Raw genomic sequence first — 22,418 nt, 5'->3', positions numbered from 1 at the left:
TCTTTCGTGAGTTTTATTAGTACTTTAATCATTTATCTACTTATTATTTTTTATTAATCAGTTGTACGAATATTGCATGATATTGAAATGAAAAATTACATGATAAATAAATTCAGTGATAAATTAAATTTAGTATGACAAAAAACAGTTCATTGTTACTTCTATTTTATATTATATAATTTTCTTTAATCTTTTAGTCTTTTCGAATAAATCTTAACTATTGTAGATTTATTTTATTTCTTCAAAATATTGATTAAAATATCTGAAATTTATTAGCAATTTTCGTATTTTGATCATATTAAAAAATTTCTAATTGAGATATTTAGATTTAAGATATTTAAATATAGATTTTCTATGAAAATTTAAGAACTTTTGTTAATTTATATAAAAAAAATATTGTATGTTGCATAAGTAATACTGATTAATAGAATAAAAATATTAATAAAAATGCTTAAATAAGTAATTGTCATAGTTTGTTTTGTACAGATAGTATGTAATGAATAATGTAAAAATTTTAATTTCTTTTAAATAATTTTTAAATTGTTTTTATATATATTGGTAATTTTTTTCTCTATAAATTGAGAAATTTCTTTAGTTATTTTTATAATTTTTAATTAAAATTTATTTTCAAAATTATCAAATAACAATAAAATTTGAAAAATTTTTCAAATTTTTTGATCAAGTTTTTACTGTATTTATATGAGTATTTCTATCCATATAAATATATTTCATAAAAATATATTTAATAGCTATATTTATTTAAATAATGTACAGTGATTGTAAACGAACATGCAAAAAATGGCAAAAAAAGGCCATAAAATTTTTAATAGTATTTTATGTCTTAATATATTTGATCTGAGATGTTATTAAAATGATCATTTAATCTATAATAAATAATAAATTTAACTATTAAATAAAACTAAATCTAAAAAATACATTTTTTACAAAATATTTAAAATAATGATTATCTTTTTTTTTATAGATTTTATAGCACTATTTTATTTATTTTTCATTTAAAAGAAAAGATTCAAAAGATAGAAGTAATTTCTGAAATAAATAATAGGTGCTAATTTTATTTTCTTTAATTAGTTTTAATCATATTTTAAATTTTAAATTTCAAGTTTTGTTTAATTTTATTTATTTTTTTCATATATACATATATCGATTCCGAAAATCAATATATTACTTTTTTATCTTTAAATTAACTATATTCTATGTATTATATCTTATGTAGACAGATAAATATTTGTCTCTACATACATACAACAAGTCCGTAAAAATTTTTCTTTGCAAACATTTTATCTATATACGCAGTCAAATATATAAAGGAAACGCAACAAAGTTATGAATTTTGTAACGTTTCGCAATATTAAAATGTCGTCTGTGTATAAAAGATACAAAGATTAAAAAGATGAAAGTATTATAAATGTTATATTTAAAATAATAATGATTTGGTAATTATTCATTGATACTTTAAATCAAAATTATTGAATAAGTAATTTTTTTAATTACATTTTTAAAAATAAAAATAAAATTAAAATGTGATTTTTAAATAGTAAATAATTTGATTTTTTCCTATTAAAAGAAATCAAATTTATGTTTATATATACATATAAAGTTATTTTCGTTTATATATATATATAAAACTGAAGAGAGATAATAAAAAAAAAAAATACTTTTAAAATTTGAATATTTCTACTTTCTTTTATAATCTCATTTCGATACTGATGTAGTAATGTAGTAACACCTCGTTTCAATATTTCAATTTGAAATACACTTGAGCAAATCAATTCTTAGAAACTGCTTGTATAAAAGGAAATCAAAAATTGTATAAAAGAGTTACAATTTTGTCTGAAGAATTTAAAGATGAAAAGCGCATTTTTTATACGCATGTTATATAACAATGACAATTTTTTGTTTTAATTACAACAATCTAATTACTAGCACCGTAATATTTAAAATGTCGTTAAGTGTTCTTCTTTTTTTCTTTCCTTAATTTTTCAATAGCGAAATTGACCTTTTCTGCCCATACCGTTGTGGTAAACTCTGAGCGGTGTATAATTTCCATTTCCGTTCATTGCTACATATAAAAAAAAAACAAGAGAAGAAAAAGGTATAATAAAATTTATATTGAAATCTACAAAATAACAAAATAAATCATTAAACATTCGAAGTATAATGTATATATATAATGTAACAATACTATAAAATAAATAAATTATTACAGATTCACTCACTTAATTCATATTCCTTAATAGCAGCTTGCATAATAAAACACATTAATTAAAATAGTTTATAAATACAAATCATCAAATGTACGTACCTTGTACAACAGTAGGAGGTTGTCGTGGTCCTTGTATGATATGTGCATGACATCGTGGTTTCAATATACCATGGTACAAAATAAAATATAAACCAGCAACGGCTGCGGCAGCAACAGCCATGCAACGATAAAGAAATCTCAATGAATCGATGATATCAGAACTATTAACATTGATATAAGCACCAATTACGGCTCCGATGCATCGACCTGAATCAAATTAAAAGAATTAAAAGTAGTATTACAAAAATTATCGAATATATATATTCAACATGAATACATGCCGATGCAGAAATGTGCAATCACAGGCAGTGCTTGAGCAGTTACTGTTAAATGACGTGGTACGAGATGTCTCAGATAAAGAATGGCAGTAATCCACATAATTCCTAACGTAAAGACTTCGAGGCCTTCCGAAATCAAAGACCACCAAGGTTCTGCTATGAGGCTTAAACCAGTAAATCTAAAAATTTCAATTTTCGAAAAATATATAAATTAAAAAATATTTCAATATATTATAATATAATATAAACTAATAACATTATATAAAAACTTACCTACCTAATAATATACACAGTAAAGGCAGTGATAAGAAGATTACTGTGACCACAGTAATCAACTAAATGTTCAGACTTCCAAAGGAATAAAAATGCTGGAATTGCTCCAATGGTCATAGCTACACCAATAGGAAGTTCATCACCTCCCAACTTCTGTAAATGTCTAAATATAAAAGTATGAACTAATTTTTATTATATTTTCTTACTATAGCTTAAAATAACAATATTTAATTTTAAAATTAATTTCATCACTAATCCAATAATTTCAAATCAATTTTATTGTTCTCATTATAGTGTAAAATAATTAATAAAAAATCTTACAAAGGTAAATAACTATCCATAGCGCTCCAGAAAGTTCCCATAACGATGAGTACAATTACAAGAGCGGCAGTTTCACTGCCATATCTTTTGATAGCGCTCATGGGAAGTGCCAGCATGCCGCTTCTGGTATGCCACCACCATTCCGGTGGACTAAGTGGCATGTCATTGGCACAAAAAGCTACAAGAGCTGCCAAAAGCATCATTATAGCATGTATACCAATCGGCAAATAGTAGAAAGAATTCAAGTTTTCCATAAGTGTGCATAAATAACCAGTTAAGGGACCAAAGATGGCAAATCCAAGAGAACCGAAAGCTAATTGACGTCCCACATCTCCACGTCCACAGGATGTTTCTCTGGTAACTATAACAATTGCTGCATCAATTAAAGCTACAGCTGTCGTTGGGAAAATATCAGCGACTGATCGAATGGTTAAATATGTCCAAAAAACTAAATGAGACCAATCTTCTGTCTTTTGACATTGGCTTTCTATGAGGATGCTATCTAAAATTGTTGTATTAAAAAATTGTTATATTACGATGATGTTGATATTAATATCATATTAAAAAATAATATTACCTGGAAGAGTATATGGATCAACTAAATCACATTCAATAGTACAACTTTGAGAAATTTCTGCCATTCTGGTTTCCAGTTCTAGAGGTATACGACAAGCAAAATATTCAGCTAAGGGATATACACACCAATCTTGATCACTTTTGTTGTTTAAGGCTTGTCTTAAAGTGGCATTTATGGCTAAATTGCCTGAATATTTAGTATAAACATGACAAACAATATTGTCACCTTCTTTAAAACATAAATGAGGTGGTTCGTTATGAGACATGGCAAATCTTCGCATTTTTTTGGTTTCTTCTTGTTCCTATAATATATTTTTTGAATTTTAATTATTCTTGTTATATATTGACAATTATTATCTAAATTATTATCTAAACATTTACCTGAGAATATATTTCACTTTCAAGAGGAATTACTGTCGTTTCGCCACTGCCATCTAGAATAATTATATCAGAATCGGTTGTTCCAAAAGTAGTAGATCCATCATTGTTGTCAGAATGCCACCGTTTTAATCCTGTAGGGTAACAAGCATAATCGCAACCTTCCAAAAGTAATGAACCAATTCTGCTTTCATCAGACCATCTATGGCAAGAAATACGATTTTTACATTTTTCTTGCAATATCACTGCCCCTGTTTGATCACAATTAAATTTTAGGCCTGGTCTTCTTTCTCTTGGGGGTTCAATGCGATTAACCGTTGGAATCAATAAGAGAAAAGCATAGAAAATGGCAGATAAAATGCAGGCAATAGCGATCATCAATCTTAGGTAACGACCTGTCGATTTATCATTTCTTCCCCGATGATCTGCTAATTTATCTGCAATAGGAGCGGCAATCAGAGGTCCCATGATTGCGATTGCTGGCGAAATTATTGAGATCATACGGATTTGGTCGATACTCAATCCCATTTCCGTCATATGTAAGGGAAGAAAAGGGAAGAGACATCCCATTCCTGATAAAATAATTATGATAATGACATATTTTATAATTTATTTATTTTTTAAAACAAAATATTTTTGATAAATTCAATATTCGTAATACATATTTATTAATTACTTATTCGTTATTCGTTTTAAATATACCTCCAAAAAAGAGGAATAATAGAAGTTTTAATGAAAGAAGATTAATGTTAATAAATTTCTTTTTCGGTAGATCCTTAGTTGTTTCCATTTTTTCCGTAGAAGCCGTGATTGACATCTTGGATATAATTATAATGTTTCTCTTAAAAACAGGTACAAATAATTTCAAAGATATTGACGACCATTGATCGTCTATTATGCTAATGATCCTCCTTTAGTTTCCATTTTTTTGAATTCATTTTTTGTCTAAAAAAATAAAAAATTTTTTGAAATTTTAAGGATATTTTTTTTATAATTTATATAATTTTATAACAATTAGAATAATAATTATAATAATTAATAATATCGTTCATCGATATATTTTTCCGGATATATTTTACAATTTAGAAATTATTATAATATTTTCATTTTAAATATGGCATGAGTCATATGATCACGATATAAGTTATATATATAAATAACTGATCATTTAATCACATGACTATATAGGAGTTTCTTCTTATTTATACGATGCACGAAGACGATCAAAAATACCGCTATACCGGAAAAATGAGAACTCGTCATTCATATATTATAAAGAAATTAATGAAAAAAGATGTAGTTCGAGTATCTATTTTTTTGATTTCATTAAGGAATTGTTTCTTTTACTGATAAAAAAAAGGAAGGTACTATTTATACATCCTAGAATATATATACTTATATATATATACATGTTTTTTATTACTTATATATTTAAAAAAAATTCATCATAATGCATCTTAAAAGAATATTATAATTAATGTATGTTATGAATTTTAATCTTTAATAAATAATTAATTATTAGTAAATTATTATTTTATACAAGAACAATGAAAATATAAATATATTATGTTTTCATTTCATTATATAATAAAGTATAATATTTATTATAATTATTATTAAACATATCCATCATACCAATTGTTTTATAATTTTCTAACAATATATTACTTTGTCTCAAAAATTAGTAGACATTGTAATTTAAAATAATCATTTTAGTTTTTTCATTATCGATATTAAAAAGTTTATATGCTATTTTCCTTGAGACTGACATTTAATTTCAACGTTTAAATTCTTTCTCTATTTTTTATTCCTACTACTATTTTTTTTATAATTTATTTGCAATTTGCAATTTATTCGTTGCGTTACAGAAACATAATTTTCTCAAAAAACTCTTCGTTTTTATCTGCATTGTTTTCTTATTTGCATTCGTATTGCATATCTTATTCCATATTAGATTTATTTTCTAGAATGAGCACTTGAAAATTCTAATAGATTTACAACATAAAGAAATCTTCAAAATTATATCTTCAAAATAAAATTTCGAGAAATTATAAAACAGAACATATTAAATAGAATACGTAAAATAATTATGGAAATCAAATCATGCAAACATCAATTTGCAAGAATTGATAAAATAAATGTATTATTGATCGCATAATGCATCGATTTTATAATTTAATCATGCGATTTTTTTATCCTCTATACATTTTTAATAATTAATCTTTACATTAATGAATACATTATTAATGAATCACTTAATTAGTATGCAGTATTATTGCATTATTATTCTTAATAATTCTTTTTTATTTTCAACAACTTATTTTATACTGTTTCAAAATTGCTTATTGTGTAGTAGAATTTTATATTACTAAAATTCAATATTTTTTGCTTTTAAAATTCATCCATTTTTTTTTCATCATTATTACAACCATTAGAATTCTACCTTTAAAGAAAGTTATAGTATATAAAGTTAGAAAAATACAAGTATGTAATTGACATTATCAGACTTGTCTTTTCATTATACGGCATCGTCATTGTCGCAAAGAAATCAGGCGATGACGGCATAGCTCATCACCTAGCTCGCTTTCATTCATCCTCCTACATACTCTTCACAATTAAACGCTCATCCGTTTCGTTCAATCATTCTTCTCCCTCGCGGATGTTACCACCGGTTAGCAACCGTCTTAATGTCTTTGAGAAGGAAACGAAAATTACAGTAATGCTTATATAGTTCAATAATATATATAATAGTATATTCCATTGTTTTTTTGTTTCTAAAGTATTTATTTTTCATAAGAATTTGTAATTTGCATACTAGAATTTGTTTGTTTTTTTTTTTTATAAAAAAATGTTGGAATGTAATTCTAATAATATTTGATAATCAAATGAAATTATAAATATTCATTATATATATCCATTTTTTTTATACTTAATATTCTCGTTTGTTTTTAAAAGAAAAATAAAAAAAAAGATAAACAAAACTTTGTTAGCTTATTTATAAAATATAAATTAATATTAGTATATATATATATATATATATATATATATATATATATACTATATTATATATATATATATATTTTTTTTTGTTTCTTATATTATAAAACTTATAAATCTAAAAATAAAAAATATATTATTAAAATAATCAAACATAGAATCTCTTATATTTATATTATATTTGCAAAACTTAAAAAAAGAATATCCATTCATATCATATATTATCATTTCTTATTTGTATAATACTTCTCATTCTCTTGTGTTTGTTTATGCTAAAAGTATTTTTGTAGTAATAATATATACTATAAATGTCACATCATAATTTCTTTGAATACATTATATTATGACAATATATTAAATTATTATTTATATAAATTAATAAATTTTCTTATTTAGATTTATTTCTATGTGTCTCGTTTTAATTTAATGTATATTTGTTATTTTCATTTCATACTTTAATATATTATCTTCTGTTAGGAAATAAAATCTGTAACATAATCTTTAATCAATAATTAAATTTAAAAATAAGATTTGAAATAAATAAGATTGATTATTTAAAGAAGTTTTTACCTTTATTTTCAATATTTTCTTTATAAAGAATATTTTTGATTTCTAAAATATTGATTTACAACAATAGATTAACTGAGTCACCCCTATAACCTAGAAAATCCGGAAGTCAGAGACCGATTAGTGAATGTATCAGTTTACAATAATCGATGCAAACTTCATCGAATATCGAATGTCAATAAACTTTTAATACTTTCAATATAGAAAATAAAGAATATAAACATAAATTTTTATCGAATAAAAAGATGATAAGTTTTTTGAAATTAATATTAGAATTAATATTAAAATATTACTAAATTCTATATAGTGCAAATAAATACTATTTAACAATAAATGATATATTGCACGTTCAGAAACAAGATATTATTATCAATCCAGAAAAATACTATTGTATTTTGGAAACCAATCAACTTCATATTTATATGAATATACGATCATTTATTTTGATATTGCAAATAGGATATTGATGTTGAAATTTTTATTAATTTTTTTATAATATCTATAAAAACTTGAACATTATAAGATTAATCCATCGATAAATAAGAAAAAAGTCGATTAAAAAAGTTTTTTGTTCTAAGAAGTATACGACATTAAACATTTGAATTAAAAAATAAATTATTCACACATTATTGAGCAGATCATTAAATAATTGGCATAATAAACGTGAGTAAAACATTGCACGAACTGGCGCAATTGTCGCATAATTTTATCCGATTGAATTTACTTTTATATGATAGCTTTATTATACCGTGCGAAACTAAAGATTATTTTCTACATTCTTTCCTTTTATACTATAGCAATATTATATTTTTCTTAAGCAAATAAATTTTTCCAATAAAATAAAATATATATATATAAATGTTATATTGAAAAATAAAAAAAATGTTTATTATAAAATTTGATTTTTCAAATTTAAAAAAAATCATTCATATTAATTTAATAAAAAAAATCTTGAAAAACATTCATGAAACCTCAAACTTTTTCTTCTATTTCTTCCTATAGCTTTTATCTTCTAAATTTTTGGCTAACTCGAAAATAACTAAACAAATCTAGTTGTTTATTCAATCAATTCAAGATATCTTCAATTATAATTCTACAGACGAAGATTAGAATTCTTCAAGTATCTTTACCATTGTTAAATTAACGAGTGTTTCCTATTTCCTATTTTTCTCTTCAAGATTTTCTCTGCTCTACTTCGTATCTATTGCTATTTCGATTATTTCGCAATCAACTTTCGAGTATAGAATAAACGTGGTGGAACCTGTAATGAGTGCGTGTACTGGAATGGGAATCCTACTAGGTTAACGACAGGTCACGAAACCTCGAATGTTTTCTTTTAATACAAACATTTTCTACACATATTCACGTATTTTTAAAACTACTGCTGAAATATCGCAATACTAAATAAAATATTACGATAATTTTTTGGTTGTCAAGTCCAAATTTGCGATAGTATAAATTATATATTCAAAATAAATTTTGAACAACGATTTTGATAAAATTATAATTAATGTTCCATTATCATTTATTGTGAAAATATTTTTTCTATATAACAAGAACCTATTATTATATATTAACTCCAATTTTCAATTCCTAAGTAAGAATAATAATAAAATAATATAATAAAAATCGAAAACTCTTTATCAATATGATAGTTTAAAAATATTAATAAATATATTTAAAAAAAAAAGAAATTTGTTGAATTATTAACTAATGAATAGTTTTGAATCATTATCATCTAATAAATTAGTTAATTATGAAAGAAAATTTCTATAAAACAGTTTATATAATATACTTTCAATTATATGCGTGATTATTGATTTATATTTATATTCTTAACAATTTATAAAAAATCTATCGCTTTTATATTTTTGATAAATTAAAAAAGAGAAAGCAATAGAATTTAAGTTAAGCATATCAAATATAACAAAAACAATTGGAATTAACAATTTGATTTATAGTCTTTTTTAAAAAATTTTTCAGAAATTACAAAATTCATCATTTGTTCACGCTGGTAATTTAGACCAATTATTTTTTTCCATTGCAAACATATTCACCCTGGTTATAAATAGTTACGTACGAACATCACCTTTTAAGCGGGCGGGATTCATTTAATGGTTTGCTGGTCCGTATTACGGAGAACGGAAGTGGTGATTGTGATTATGCATATACAATAAATATAGCGCAATTGAATATCATAGCAGTACCACTATCCATTTTTAATAAACAATATTATATTACATTAAGCACATTTCCATTATTCTATTATTCTTTTATTTTATAATTAAAATTAATTTAAAATAAAAAAAAAATCAAGAATAAAATATTAAAAAAAATTATTAAAAGAATTATCCTCTTTATTTACCTGTTATCCTCATTTTTAGTTTTTTTTTTTTTAATTTCTTTCCCATTATAGTATATCTTGTATAACATGGGAATGGATTTGAATGTTCAAAAAATATAAAGAAACTAAGAGAATATATATATATATATATATATATATATATATATATATATATATATATATATAATAAAAGAATAAGTTTTTTTCAGAAATGGATACATATATGAATTTTTTTTTTGATTATGGAGTCTGCATGTCTTCTATACGACTAGTTTCTTACGTCATCGGGAACAGGTTGTCGATTACGTCACAATCGTACCATGTACCTTGAAATCTAGTCTTACGTTTGATGTTACCGTAATTAATGCAGCTGTTCTCTAGAAACTAAAAAAAAATACAAATATGTATATAAATATATTTTAATTTTTTAACATTACAGATAACATTACAGAAACTAAAATAGTATTGTATTATATCATATAGATATTATTAGAAATTTTCTTTATATAAAAACTAAATATATAATAATAATATATAATAAATTTAAATTTTATATTAAATTAAATTTCTTTATATAAATTGTCATAGATGAATAAGAAAAATAGTTTCTTTTTGAAAGAAGTTTTACATTTATTTCTTGCTATTTTAAAAAAAAGTCAAAATAAATATGAATTTCTAATAAATATATTTTATTTAAAAATAAAGAATTTTCTTTAATATTAAAATATAATAATATTATATTAATTTAATAAATATTAATTTTAATACTAGTGATATAATACTAGTAAACTAAACTATATAACTAAATATAATAAATATATTTATAAAATGTTTTGATGTAATATTATTTTTAATATATTATATTTTAATATTTATTAAAAAAGAAAAAAATTGAAAAAGAAAGTAGTATCTATCAATGAATAATTACAAAAATATTCATTAAAAATTATTTCTTCTCACTTATGATTTTTGAAAATTTTTGTAAGGGACTATGCAATAGATATTCATATTCCCTGTCTGTCGGTTGTCCAATCTCGTAATGGTATGTCTTAGCAATACAAGAATACCAGTCAGGAAAATGAGTTTTTCATTGAGAATACTTCTGCTGAACAAGTATTCCCAGTGATTTAATCTGAATTCTCTTAGATTACCATCTCATATTACTATCTCATATTACTATCTTTTATGAATGTAATTTCAGATTTTTATTAAAACTGAATGTAGATTAAAATTTTTTTTTTAATATATGTACACCGTATATATTCATACATCGATATGTATGAAAATTAATCAATTTATTTTTAAAAAGTATTTTATATCTTTTATATCTTATAGATAAATTTGAATAATTAAATTTGAGAGAAAAAATTTGAAATAATGTTGAATCAGTTTCATTATAAAATGTTATGTTTGTAAGGAATTTCGATACAATCATGATGATATTTGTTAAGTCCCTGATTACCAGCATTGAACAAGATGAACTATCGAATCTTTCGCTTCTACAATTTCATTAACCTAATTTTAAAGCTTGTTATATATATATATAGTTGTCGTGTTAAGATGATACGAACGGAAGGATATGCATATTTTTTACAGAAGAGTCCCATTTGCATTCAAATACCATATATATATATACATATATCGTATACCATATACTTCGTAATTTCTAATTTATTAATAATTAATTTATAATATTTATAGTAATACATATAATAACTTATCATGATACATATAGATATCTTCCATATAGATATCATCTAATGAATATGTAATTGAATAAAAATTATATTCTAATAATGGAACAATAATAAACATAAACTCTCTAAAAATTTAGAATCAATAACTTTAATACTAAAAAAAAAAAAAATTAAAAATATTTAAAATTTATATATAATTTTTTGTGATTTTAAATGTATATTAAAAATACGATATTATTAAAATATATAATGCGTTAATTAATATCTTTCGTGATAATTGTAATATAAAATAATAAATGATAAAATATGTGATAATTGAATTGAAATATTAAATAATACCTGTTTGAGTCTGTTATTTTTCGAGAAATAATTATTTTTTATTAATTTGAGATTAATAAAATGACTTACAGCGCTGGAGAAACTGAACGTTACATAAATCTTTGAAATAATCAGAAACACATTTTCATTCAAAATTCTATTTATTTCCTATTTTCTCTGAGTTCTCACTGAAAAAAACAATTTTTACATGAAATATCAATTCACCCAAATATTTTAAATTCTTAATTTTTTTTAAATATTTTTCACATAATAAATTTAAGATAAATAATATTCTAAATACAATTGTAAATCTCAAGTATAACTACTCTAAATAAAATAAATACAATATAGTTATAATAATTTAATTTTTTGCATAGCATACCTTCTATATGCATCCAAATTATCTTGAGTAACAATTATAATTAAAACAATTATAATATATCTTAAACATAATAATACATGTTCAAGTTTATTCATTATTCATAATATAAAAATTATTTTAGAAATTATTTAATTTTAATTTTAAGAATCCACAAAATCTATATTCATCAGTCTTAAGGCGAATTTAGAATAACCATTGTGATATTAGACATTAAATTCTCTGACATAGTTTAATACTAATAGTATTCGTTTCTTTAACCGAAACGACTGGTTTATCCTTGAGAATAACAAGGCTATACTGGAAATCGTAAACTGGAGATTGAGTATGTGGATCTGTTTGTAGAACTCGAGAATCTATAGCAAGCGATGACGTTAAATCGAGTCGAGAAGAGATTGCTTTTTTTTCTTTGTATGGTTACATGAGAGAGAGAGAGAGAGAGAGAGAGAGAGAGAGAGAGAGAGAGAGAGAGAGAGAGAGAATTAGTGAATCAAAAAAAAATTTACAATTGATTTGAATTACTCATTCATGCATTGCACGACTCAATCCTAATTCAACTCTATCATACAAAATCTCACACTTCTAGATTATGGGTTCTCTATATGCTCCAACAATGTTTTGTGCATCCCTTCGATGATAGCAAGAAGCTATGGAGTGGGTTTTTAAAAGTATATTATGTAGATATAACAAATCTACATAATACGACTGCGCGATGTGTCCCTACGATGATTACGTTTGATTCCCTCAGTTTTCAATATAGCTATTATATAACTGCTTTCCCGAGCATTGCCATAATCCTTCGATATAATTTACATAGTAGTTGAAACAAATTTTTTGTTTTTGTTTAATTCTGTATAACAAAATAATAATTGTTAATTATTTAATTTTCTCTGAAAATAATCGATTAAAATTTATTTTTAATTTAATTTAATTAATGTTTGAAAATATATTGTATATAAAATATTCATTACCTATTTGAAAATAACTTTTGTTAGATGAACTTCATTTGAAATTATATTCTTTTTGTGATATGTATACATTTAGTTTTGTTTCCTATATGTATATATTTTCTACAATATTCAATTAATTTTATTAAGTTTTTAAATATAATCATTTTTTCGAGATATTCTAACCATCTTTATTATGCTTTTTTAATATATAAATTATAAATCATCATAAATAATGATTTTCAAAAAATATATGATCTAAAATCTTTTATCAATGAATTTATGATATTAATTAAAATGAATCCAATTGAATTGTACTTGATATTATGAATTCAAAAATTATTGATTAGAATAATATTTTTTTGACCATATAAAAACTTTATAATTAATTTTTGAACATATAAAAACTTATTAAAACAAACATATAAAAAAATGATAAATACTTGATGAAAACGCTTCAGATAAGACAGAAGAATTCTTGAATATGTGAATACAATTTACAATCCTATTATAAAAGATTCCATCCATTTTCTTTTCTTTTATATCCATTCTACATTATGTATCCTATGAATTCTAACCTAATATTAATCAATGATAATCTATTGAATATATAATCAATAAATGATGAATAAATCAAAAGTTGAATAAAAAATTTCAATATAAAACCACGATTTCATGCCTACCTGTATATATATATATCATATTGATACACATTTTGTTGCATATGTTGTTCATTTTCATCTGAGGCAAAACGCAGAGGATGTTCGATATGTATTTACTGTGGATAACGGAACCTTATTGCGCGCGCGAGTTCGAGCGAGAAAACGGGACGAGTATATGCGAAGAAAACGACGCGAAGGATGGAAAAAAACGAGGAAGAACTTGTACAATATTTATTGTCATCTGAACGAACGGGTTCTCAGAGAACTTCTTCGAACGAAGATTACTATACTATTTGTGATAAAAATAAAATTATATATACTTCTCGTACCTCCAAGTACAATGAATTTAATTATATATACATTTGCAGATTGTTTTCGACGAGTAACGGTAATTGAGGTTATGCTCATCGATTTAAAAAATTTTATCGCGCTACGAATTTGCACAATTCAATATCTCGAATGATTTAATAAAAAAATTCGAAATTGATATCGCAAAGAATGAATTCATAATTAATAATAAATATTTAATTCTATTGCAAAACTTTCTCTATAAATAATATGAATAAAATATAATAAAGCTTTAACATTTTGATCATTACTATTTATTTTTAAATAGAATCAATTAATTTTATTTTCATTAAAGTTCATAAATATTTTTTATAACTATACTTAATTTTCAATACAAAATTACATTAATTATATTACATTCTTTATACGTTATTTACGTTTTTCCATAAAAACTATTTTTGTATTACTGTAATTTTATACAATAATTTAATTATTTCATTTCAAATTCAATTTTAAAGTATGAAATTTCTATAAATTTAATAATTCTTATTAATGAAATTTTAATGTTTTGGTCACATTCTCATAAATTCACGATATTCGTTTTGTTGTCGCAATAAGAATAGAGTCAATTAATACAAATATAGTAATTAACGAAAAAAATAGTAATTGAAAAAAGTTCAATGGCTTTAGCTAGATTATTTAATTAATAAATAATTGAATATGACTGGTATGTTGTGAGTGCAAGAACAGAATAATTTTTCCTCAGTAATCGCATTTTTAAAATTAATTTCTGCTCAACCGCGACAATTTATGTCATTCTTGATATTTCTGACAATTTCCGCGATGAAGAACTTGATGATCCTTCAGCGTATTCTCAAAGCGACTTTTCATCATTGGAATCGAATAGTGGACTCTATTGCCACGATCAATACGAAATTACAAAAGTTAGAACGCAATTTGACGAGACGAAGAAGTGAAACTATTGTCGATTATTTTTTAAATTTTATTTCAAAATTCTTAATCTTGTTGATAACATAATTGAATACCACCTTCATATGAAGAAATCTTTTTCGTCGAATCGATCTTGTAGAACATGATGAATGTTTATTTTATTTTCATTATTTATTATTATTTATTATAAACTATTTATTTATGTTTATTTAACATATACTATTTTATTTAAATTTCAATAAAATATATTCTAAAACATTTGTACGAATTTAAATTATTTGAAATTGTGTGTTTCACGCTTCGAAAAAAAAAATTTAAATGTGTCATTTAAATTTAAAATAATCAATGTTAAAAAATGCGAACATTTCCACATTTTATTTTTATATATTTTATATATTCTTTTTTTTTAATATTGATGATAATTTTATAATTATTATATAATTTTAAATATTATAATTATAATAATATTTAATTTTTAACTAATATTCTTAATAATTATTATTTTACTTTATATTTTATTCTATAATATCTATTTTATATTATTTTATATTCTATAATCAACATAAAATATTTATTAAATTTATTTCAATAAGATTTGTTTATTTGAAAAAAATCAAATTCAGAAATAAGAATAAATTATTCGGAATTAAAAAATAGAACAAAGCAAATATAAAGAATAATTCATATGATTATTTTCATGGACATTTTGATACATATACGCGTTAACTTATTTATTCGTTGTACTATTATTAAATGTTTCAACTATTTCAGAGGATATCAAATAATTAAATTATCTGTTTCAGTGTAATTTCTTATAGCTATATATGCAAAAATATTGCATGAAATCCTATATGAAACGTTTCAGAAATTTCGATCGATAACAATCACTCGTGGCTTTTTGTATGTAAACGGATAAAAATGCTGGTGATAGAAAATATAAACAATACGAATGCCGAAAAACAATACAAAACTTTTATAACCTAATCAAACTCTTATATATAACTTTTTAGTATGCTTGTAAATAAAGCGTAACAATTTAATTAAATTATCTCAAATTGATTGAAAAGACCACTTGAATAGATTATTACCATTGTATTAAAATGCGAGACGGAATAATTGTACATTTTTAATCACGAACAAACATATAAAATAAGATGCATATAAATCACTCTTGTCATACTTTTGTTAATTAAACTGGACTGAAATGTAAATAAAAAAAAAAATGTCCAAAATCTGTCTATATGAGTTATCGTAATTAGCTAAGGCATTCGCCATAGAGGATGTCATCTGTTAAAAACAATTGACTATGATTTAAGACGAAAACGGGGTCACGTAGATCCGAGTGGAATGAGAGAATCGACATTCGCGGTACGCGTGTACTGAGATATATACTTCGATCAGCGTATCGAAGGGTTGCTGTCCGAACTATCAGATTTCCGCGATTATAATGAAAGAAATATATATAAAATCACTTACTCTAATAATTAAATCCACAATATTTTTCTTCGAAATGATGTTTCTAATAAGTTTTCCTGGATTCGAATCACGAAATATCACGAAAGCGCGAAATCATAGCTTCAACGATAATTCCAGCACGAAGTCTGGTGAGCGACTGTTGCGTCCCGGTTTGTTCATGACACGACTACGACTCTGCACACCGGCTTGCGCTTCTCCGCGTGTAAACGTCAATGCGAGTTGCTCTCTAGCATTAACCCATCTTTGCAACACTTCATGCACCTTCGGCATTCTCTTTAATTATTTTCTAATTCACTTATAAATAAAAATGCTATCGTAAACAGATTTTTTGTTATTATTTCCAAATGTAAGTTTTTGTCAATATATGTATATTCATAAAATGGTGATTTTATATATATAAATCATTTTATTTTCAATATAGATAATTTTAATGAACAAAAAATAGATTAATTTAAAGATAAAAAATATAAATAAAATTGTTTATAAAAATGATTTCTTTTTTAAAAATTATTTTTTACTTGATAAAAAAAATCAATTTTTTTTTAAATAAATTGAGAATTATTTAAAAATTTTAGAGTATTTTTTAATGTTATATTTTAAGATATTGGCTATATAAATATAATTATCTATAGATATATAAAAATTATTATTGTTATAATTATCTAATTCACAGACAATTCATATCTGTTACAATTTACTATAAAACAGAATTTATGTAGGATAATGTCCATAAAATTGAAATTGAAAATTATTTTAATAAAAATATTATTATATTTTAAAATTATTTTAATAAAATATTTTAATATTGTTTTTATTAGTAGAAATTTTATTTTTATCTTAAAAAAATGTTATTTTTCTTATAAATTTTTTTTAATATTTATTATAGAATACAATCGTTCAATAGATCAATTCTTTTATCTTAATATTTCATCGATTATAGATTATATCATATCATATCATCGATTAGATTATATCATAAAAATAAATAATTATAATAATATTTAATAATCAAAATTCAATCAATTGCTTATTTAGAAGAAATTTTGTTAAGATTTTCATGTTCGCGCTTAATTTCACCGCTTATTCTGCATTTCCTGTATCGTTTTTCTTCCATTTCCGCTTCGATAACCTCATTCGATGGAAGCACTAGAAAAGCACGGTATGTATATACAAGCTGGTTAAATATTCTCGACCAATGGCGTTTCTGCGCAAGGCAGCCTAGGATCGACGCGCTGCGATAGTCGTAACAATTTCGGACAGTTCGTTCCCCGTTTTCACGCCATTATGGATTCGTTAGCGAATTACGCTAGTGACGGGGACAATAGTAATAATTCAGAAGATCCAAAGGTGAGTATTTACATATTGACAAACGTTGGAATATTTTATAATTATTTTGTTAATATCTCATTTTCACTGCGGCATTTATAATACTTAAGAAACTTTCATGTACATACGCGACATGGCTTCTCCTAGAATAGGTTTTTAAGTCAATATAATTTTTCAATTATTCATAAATACAATTTTTATATTTAATAATCTTATCTCAGAAAATTGAATTAACTATTTATGATATATATTTATATATTTTTTTAACTGTAGATTTAACAAACCTACGACACGTTTACTTAACATATAAATTACACGTAATTATTATTCTTATTTCTACAATTGTACAAGTATAAAAATTCTTATATTTAATTCTATAAATTATTAATTTATTTATTAATATTCTAAAAAATTATTTGATATTTTTGGATATAAGTAATTTAATTATTTATTTTGAGATTATTATTAATATAATATCAATATAATATCAATAATAATAATAATAATAATAATAATAATATTGATAATATATATTATGATTTTTAAATTATTTAGTGGTTTATCACCAATATTGTGTTTCTAAGATATCATATGGGATGCATGGTGATACCAATAAAAGAGCCAGTGACGCAAACTACGATCCAGTTCAAATGGACATGAGTGAGGTATAGTAAAATTGAATGTTTGTAAATGCTTTTTTGTAATATTAAGTACAAAATGTTACAACGAATGGAAAATGTGGTATCTTTATGAGGGCTATACATACATATAGGTTCATGACATATAAAAAAAAATGATTTAATCTTGGTTTTCAGAGGTCATGTCAAAACCATATAAATAGAATGCATTTTCACAATAAAATTATAGTATTTATTTCGTATTAAACATTCAAAAACTAATAAAATAAAACTTTTTTGCATTGAAGAAAAATTTTATAATGATTTAATATGAATTGATACAATTTTTATTAATTATTTTTTATTTGTAAAAATTTTAATAATGTAATATCATTAAAAATTCTATTTTTATCTTTATTTTGAACTTAATAACAATATAATATTATCATTATATTGTTTTCATTATATATATTATAAATATTATTTATATTTATATATATACTATTACGATGTAATGCACTCTTATCCTTTATTATTTTTATATCATCTTTTAATACATTATAATAATATTATCAAAATATAATTTATGAAATAAAATTTTTTGATAAGTTTAAGACATGACCTTAAAGCCTTATCATGTGGCAGAAACAATGAGAGTAAAGATTGAGATATTTAAAATTTAAATAATAAGTAAATGGGAATAGTGCCATTTCGTGAGAAAATATTAACACGTAGCTCTGTTGGTAATACATGATACAATATCTACGCACCTCGGCAAGGTCTATGCTGTGTGAGGGTCTTTCAAGACTACCCCAAGTCCTATTGAGAAGACAAAGGTGAGTAGAGGAAGCTGGAAGAAGGTAACACTAATAAAAAATCAACCATCAAAGAAACCACATGTACAAACATATTCGGGTAATATAACTAACTGCTAAAACAAATAAATGTGAAGGGCCCTCATTCCTATTTCTCTTTTATTCTATTCTCCAAAATTTAATTGAAAAAAGTGTACAATGAAATTTACAATGTATTATATTTACAATATAAATTTTTATGTTATAAAATTTTTGTATCAAGTACAACCAAGGATGTGAGAAAATTTATTTTTTGAAAATTACTAATTACAATAGTTTTAAGAATATTCTCTATTATTTTTAAATATTATGGTTTAAATATCAAAAATATTAGGATGTAGTAATTTTTATTTGATAATTATGAATATTGCAAAATTCAATCTTTATATATATTGAAATTCGTTTTTTTATAAATTTTATAATTTTAAAATAATTATATTTGTTAAAAACTATTAAAGTCATAAAGTTAAATTGATAAAAGATTGATTTTTGTTAAATTGTGAGGGTATTAAAAAAAACGTTTGGTTTAAGATAGTTCTTGTAATGTAAATTGAAATTTATGTTTTACTTAATAAAATATATAAAATGCATAGTAATGTGAATAATTTTTATTTCTTTAGGAAAGCAACAACAACAATTCGTCTAGAGAATCCAGTAGTGAAAGAGCACAGAGTCCAGCAGCACAATCAAAAACAGATTCATCTCGATCATTACCTTCCCCCTCAGACCAGAGGTAAGCTGGTTTGTTTGTAAGCTTATTCTCCTCTGAATTTAAATTAATATATTTCTTTGAACTTTATAAGAGAAAAAAACAAACAAACAAACTTGCAACATACTTACCACATAATGTTTCCCTTACATGCAAAATAATAATACGAATCTGTGTGGTATATCCTGCAGAACGTAATCGTTTTACAGGCGATCTGATCATGAAAATCACACAGCAAATTCAAAAGACGAGCACAAACGAGGAGATAGATCTGACCGTAGTAGACACATGAGTGATAAAGGACGACGACCATCGTATGATGATAGAAGACAACGAGAAAACAGTCATAGAGATAGAGATATAAAAAGGAATCGGGATGATGATAGAAAATCCCGTGATGATGATAAAAAAAAAGAAAAGAGTTCGTTAGGATCAAGTAGAGATGAGAAGAGTGATGATAGAGAAAAGAGCGACAAAGATCATCACTATCGTGATGATCGAAGAGATCGAAATCGTGATAGAAGTGACAGAGATAGACGCAGAGATAGGGACAGAGATCGAGATCGCCGACATTCTAGAGATGATAGATCGAAAGATCGATATCGAGACGATCGATCCAGTTATCATAAAGAAAAAGATCGTGCAAGATCAAGATCTAGATCGAGAGACCGAGCTCCGCCTCCTTTTCGAACAATGAGTTATAGAGAAGAAAAAGGTAGAAACAAGTTAGCCCAATTAGAGAAGTTAGGAATTGAACTTAAAGCACCAGAAGGAGACACCACTACACCAGGCATTCAAAATGAACAAAATTATTATAATCCTTTAGCCACAGCGACGCAAGGAAAGTATGCGGAACAGATACAGAAGAGAAAACTATTATGGGCGAATAAAGTAATTAATTATTAATTCATTTTCATGTTAATTTAATCATAATCATGTTAATACCAAAATATTTTTTTTAAATTCAAAATTTTTTCTATATAAATATATATATATATTTTTATTTTTACAGTCGAAACAAGATGAAGGTAAAACATCTACAGCAGCTTCCACTGCAAACACTTGGGTAGGAACAACATTCACTCATGATCAGGATGGAAAAGTAACGGCAAAGTTTAAGCGATTAATGGGCATCAAAGACGATTTACCGATTGCTCCGGCAGCGGGTACCAAACCAGATATATTAAAAAAACAAGAAGAAATGTTTAATAACATGGAACAACAGTACGAAGTAGCACGTGCTACTACACACACACAACGAGGTGTCGGACTTGGTTATGCTACTGGTGGCTATCAATTTCCTCGATAAAATGTGTTGAAACTTTTGAACGACATTGAATTATGATTAATAACAAGTCTAACACAGGTGCAACTCGATTTTTGATTTTACAATCTCGTCAGGTCGATTACAAAACAGAGTTTTTATTTCAAAGTCGTTATATATAGGAATTATAGAGTAACTACAAAGCTTATCAAACAAAGATTTGAATGATCTTGTTATAGTTATATAATTATATTGTAAACATTAAAAAAATAAATTTATTTTATAAAGAATCTGGAAGAAGAACTCTGTGTTTTCGATTTGACGATAAATATTCTTGATTAATTTTTGTTTGAAAAAAAAATGAAAAGACAAGAAATCTTTGTTTGTTACAAATGTGCTTGTAACATCAATTTATATGATAATTTCATTGTACCTATATACTGTATGTACAAATAAGAGATACATTGACACGAATGATGTTTTTTTCTCTCTCTTTTTTTAATAAATATTGTCAAATGATTTTTGAAATTTTTTTTTTTAAGTTCCTTAATTTTTTGGTAAAGCCAAACTTTAGAATATAAATTTATTTCTATTAATTAATATATTTCAGATTTACTGAGAACTCGTATTTAATATTGGCTTTATTTATATTAATTTATCTATATTATAATACATGATATAATTAATATATTATATAATAATTATATACATTACAATTAATAATTTTAATTAAAATAAGGTTATTTTTTTTTATTAAAATTATAATTATTTTGCTTTATGATAGCAATTATGGTTTTTATAACCATATATTAAAATATTATAAAAGCGCGGGTTTAAAAACAACACCTGTTTCCGTAAAAGCGGAATATTTTT

At 23.8% G+C, this 22,418-nt stretch overlaps 2 protein-coding genes across 8 annotated transcripts; one reads left to right on the top strand and one right to left on the bottom strand.

Moving 5' to 3' along the window:
• Positions 1-1,121: 1,121 nt before the first annotated feature.
• Positions 1,122-16,989, bottom strand: LOC100868479 (uncharacterized). Of its 6 annotated transcripts, XM_086907974.1 has the most exons (14): positions 14,082-14,491; positions 13,842-13,976; positions 13,423-13,521; positions 12,455-13,301; positions 12,163-12,260; positions 4,852-5,094; positions 4,153-4,721; positions 3,773-4,073; positions 3,196-3,697; positions 2,879-3,037; positions 2,605-2,780; positions 2,324-2,530; positions 2,238-2,261; positions 1,122-2,080 (listed from the first exon to the last, which is right to left on the bottom strand). In XM_086907974.1, the coding sequence occupies exons 6-14, from the start codon at positions 4,964-4,966 to the stop codon at positions 2,001-2,003; spliced, it is 2,133 nt and encodes a 710-aa protein (XP_086764100.1). In that variant the 5' UTR covers positions 4,967-5,094; positions 12,163-12,260; positions 12,455-13,301; positions 13,423-13,521; positions 13,842-13,976; positions 14,082-14,491; the 3' UTR covers positions 1,122-2,000. The 6 variants fall into 6 exon arrangements, with proteins under 6 accessions (XP_086764100.1, XP_086764101.1, XP_012349519.1 ...); XM_086907975.1 differs by lacking the exons at positions 12,163-12,260; positions 12,455-13,301; positions 13,423-13,521; positions 13,842-13,976; positions 14,082-14,491 and adding exons at positions 10,338-10,441; positions 16,776-16,989; XM_012494065.3 differs by lacking the exons at positions 12,163-12,260; positions 12,455-13,301; positions 13,423-13,521; positions 13,842-13,976; positions 14,082-14,491 and adding an exon at positions 16,776-16,986 and having other exon boundaries at positions 4,826-5,094.
• A 903-nt stretch (positions 16,990-17,892) lies between these two features.
• Positions 17,893-22,065, top strand: LOC100867225 (uncharacterized). Of its 2 annotated transcripts, XM_086907971.1 has the most exons (6): positions 17,893-17,934; positions 17,993-18,122; positions 18,686-18,766; positions 20,193-20,305; positions 20,491-21,172; positions 21,294-22,065. In XM_086907971.1, the coding sequence occupies exons 2-6, from the start codon at positions 18,060-18,062 to the stop codon at positions 21,588-21,590; spliced, it is 1,236 nt and encodes a 411-aa protein (XP_086764097.1). In that variant the 5' UTR covers positions 17,893-17,934; positions 17,993-18,059; the 3' UTR covers positions 21,591-22,065. The 2 variants fall into 2 exon arrangements, with proteins under 2 accessions (XP_086764097.1, XP_012349523.1); XM_012494069.3 differs by lacking the exon at positions 17,893-17,934 and having other exon boundaries at positions 17,994-18,122; positions 18,657-18,766.
• Positions 22,066-22,418: the final 353 nt, after the last annotated feature.

Source organism: Apis florea, unplaced genomic scaffold (genome assembly GCF_048593485.1).
Source record: "Apis florea isolate Af1SG1 unplaced genomic scaffold, ASM4859348v1 contig_3036_pilon, whole genome shotgun sequence".
Classification (NCBI taxonomy): domain Eukaryota; kingdom Metazoa; phylum Arthropoda; class Insecta; order Hymenoptera; family Apidae; genus Apis; species Apis florea.
This window is presented reverse-complemented; position numbering and strand designations above follow the sequence as displayed.

Excerpts from the sequence above, each read along its gene's own strand:
- LOC100868479 (XM_086907975.1), bottom strand. The coding sequence starts at position 4,966 with ATGTCAATCACGGCTTCTACGGAAAAAATGGAAACAACTAAGGATCTA. Across the intron at positions 2,262-2,323 it reads ACCTCCTACTGTTGTACAAG|CTGCTATTAAGGAATATGAA; the intron begins GTACGTACATTT and ends TTATTATGCAAG. Across the intron at positions 2,081-2,237 it reads TATTAAGGAATATGAATTAA|CAATGAACGGAAATGGAAAT; the intron begins GTGAGTGAATCT and ends TTTTATATGTAG.
- LOC100867225 (XM_086907971.1), top strand. The coding sequence starts at position 18,060 with ATGGATTCGTTAGCGAATTACGCTAGTGACGGGGACAATAGTAATAAT. Across the intron at positions 20,306-20,490 it reads CCTTCCCCCTCAGACCAGAG|GCGATCTGATCATGAAAATC; the intron begins GTAAGCTGGTTT and ends ATCGTTTTACAG. Across the intron at positions 21,173-21,293 it reads AACTATTATGGGCGAATAAA|TCGAAACAAGATGAAGGTAA; the intron begins GTAATTAATTAT and ends TTATTTTTACAG.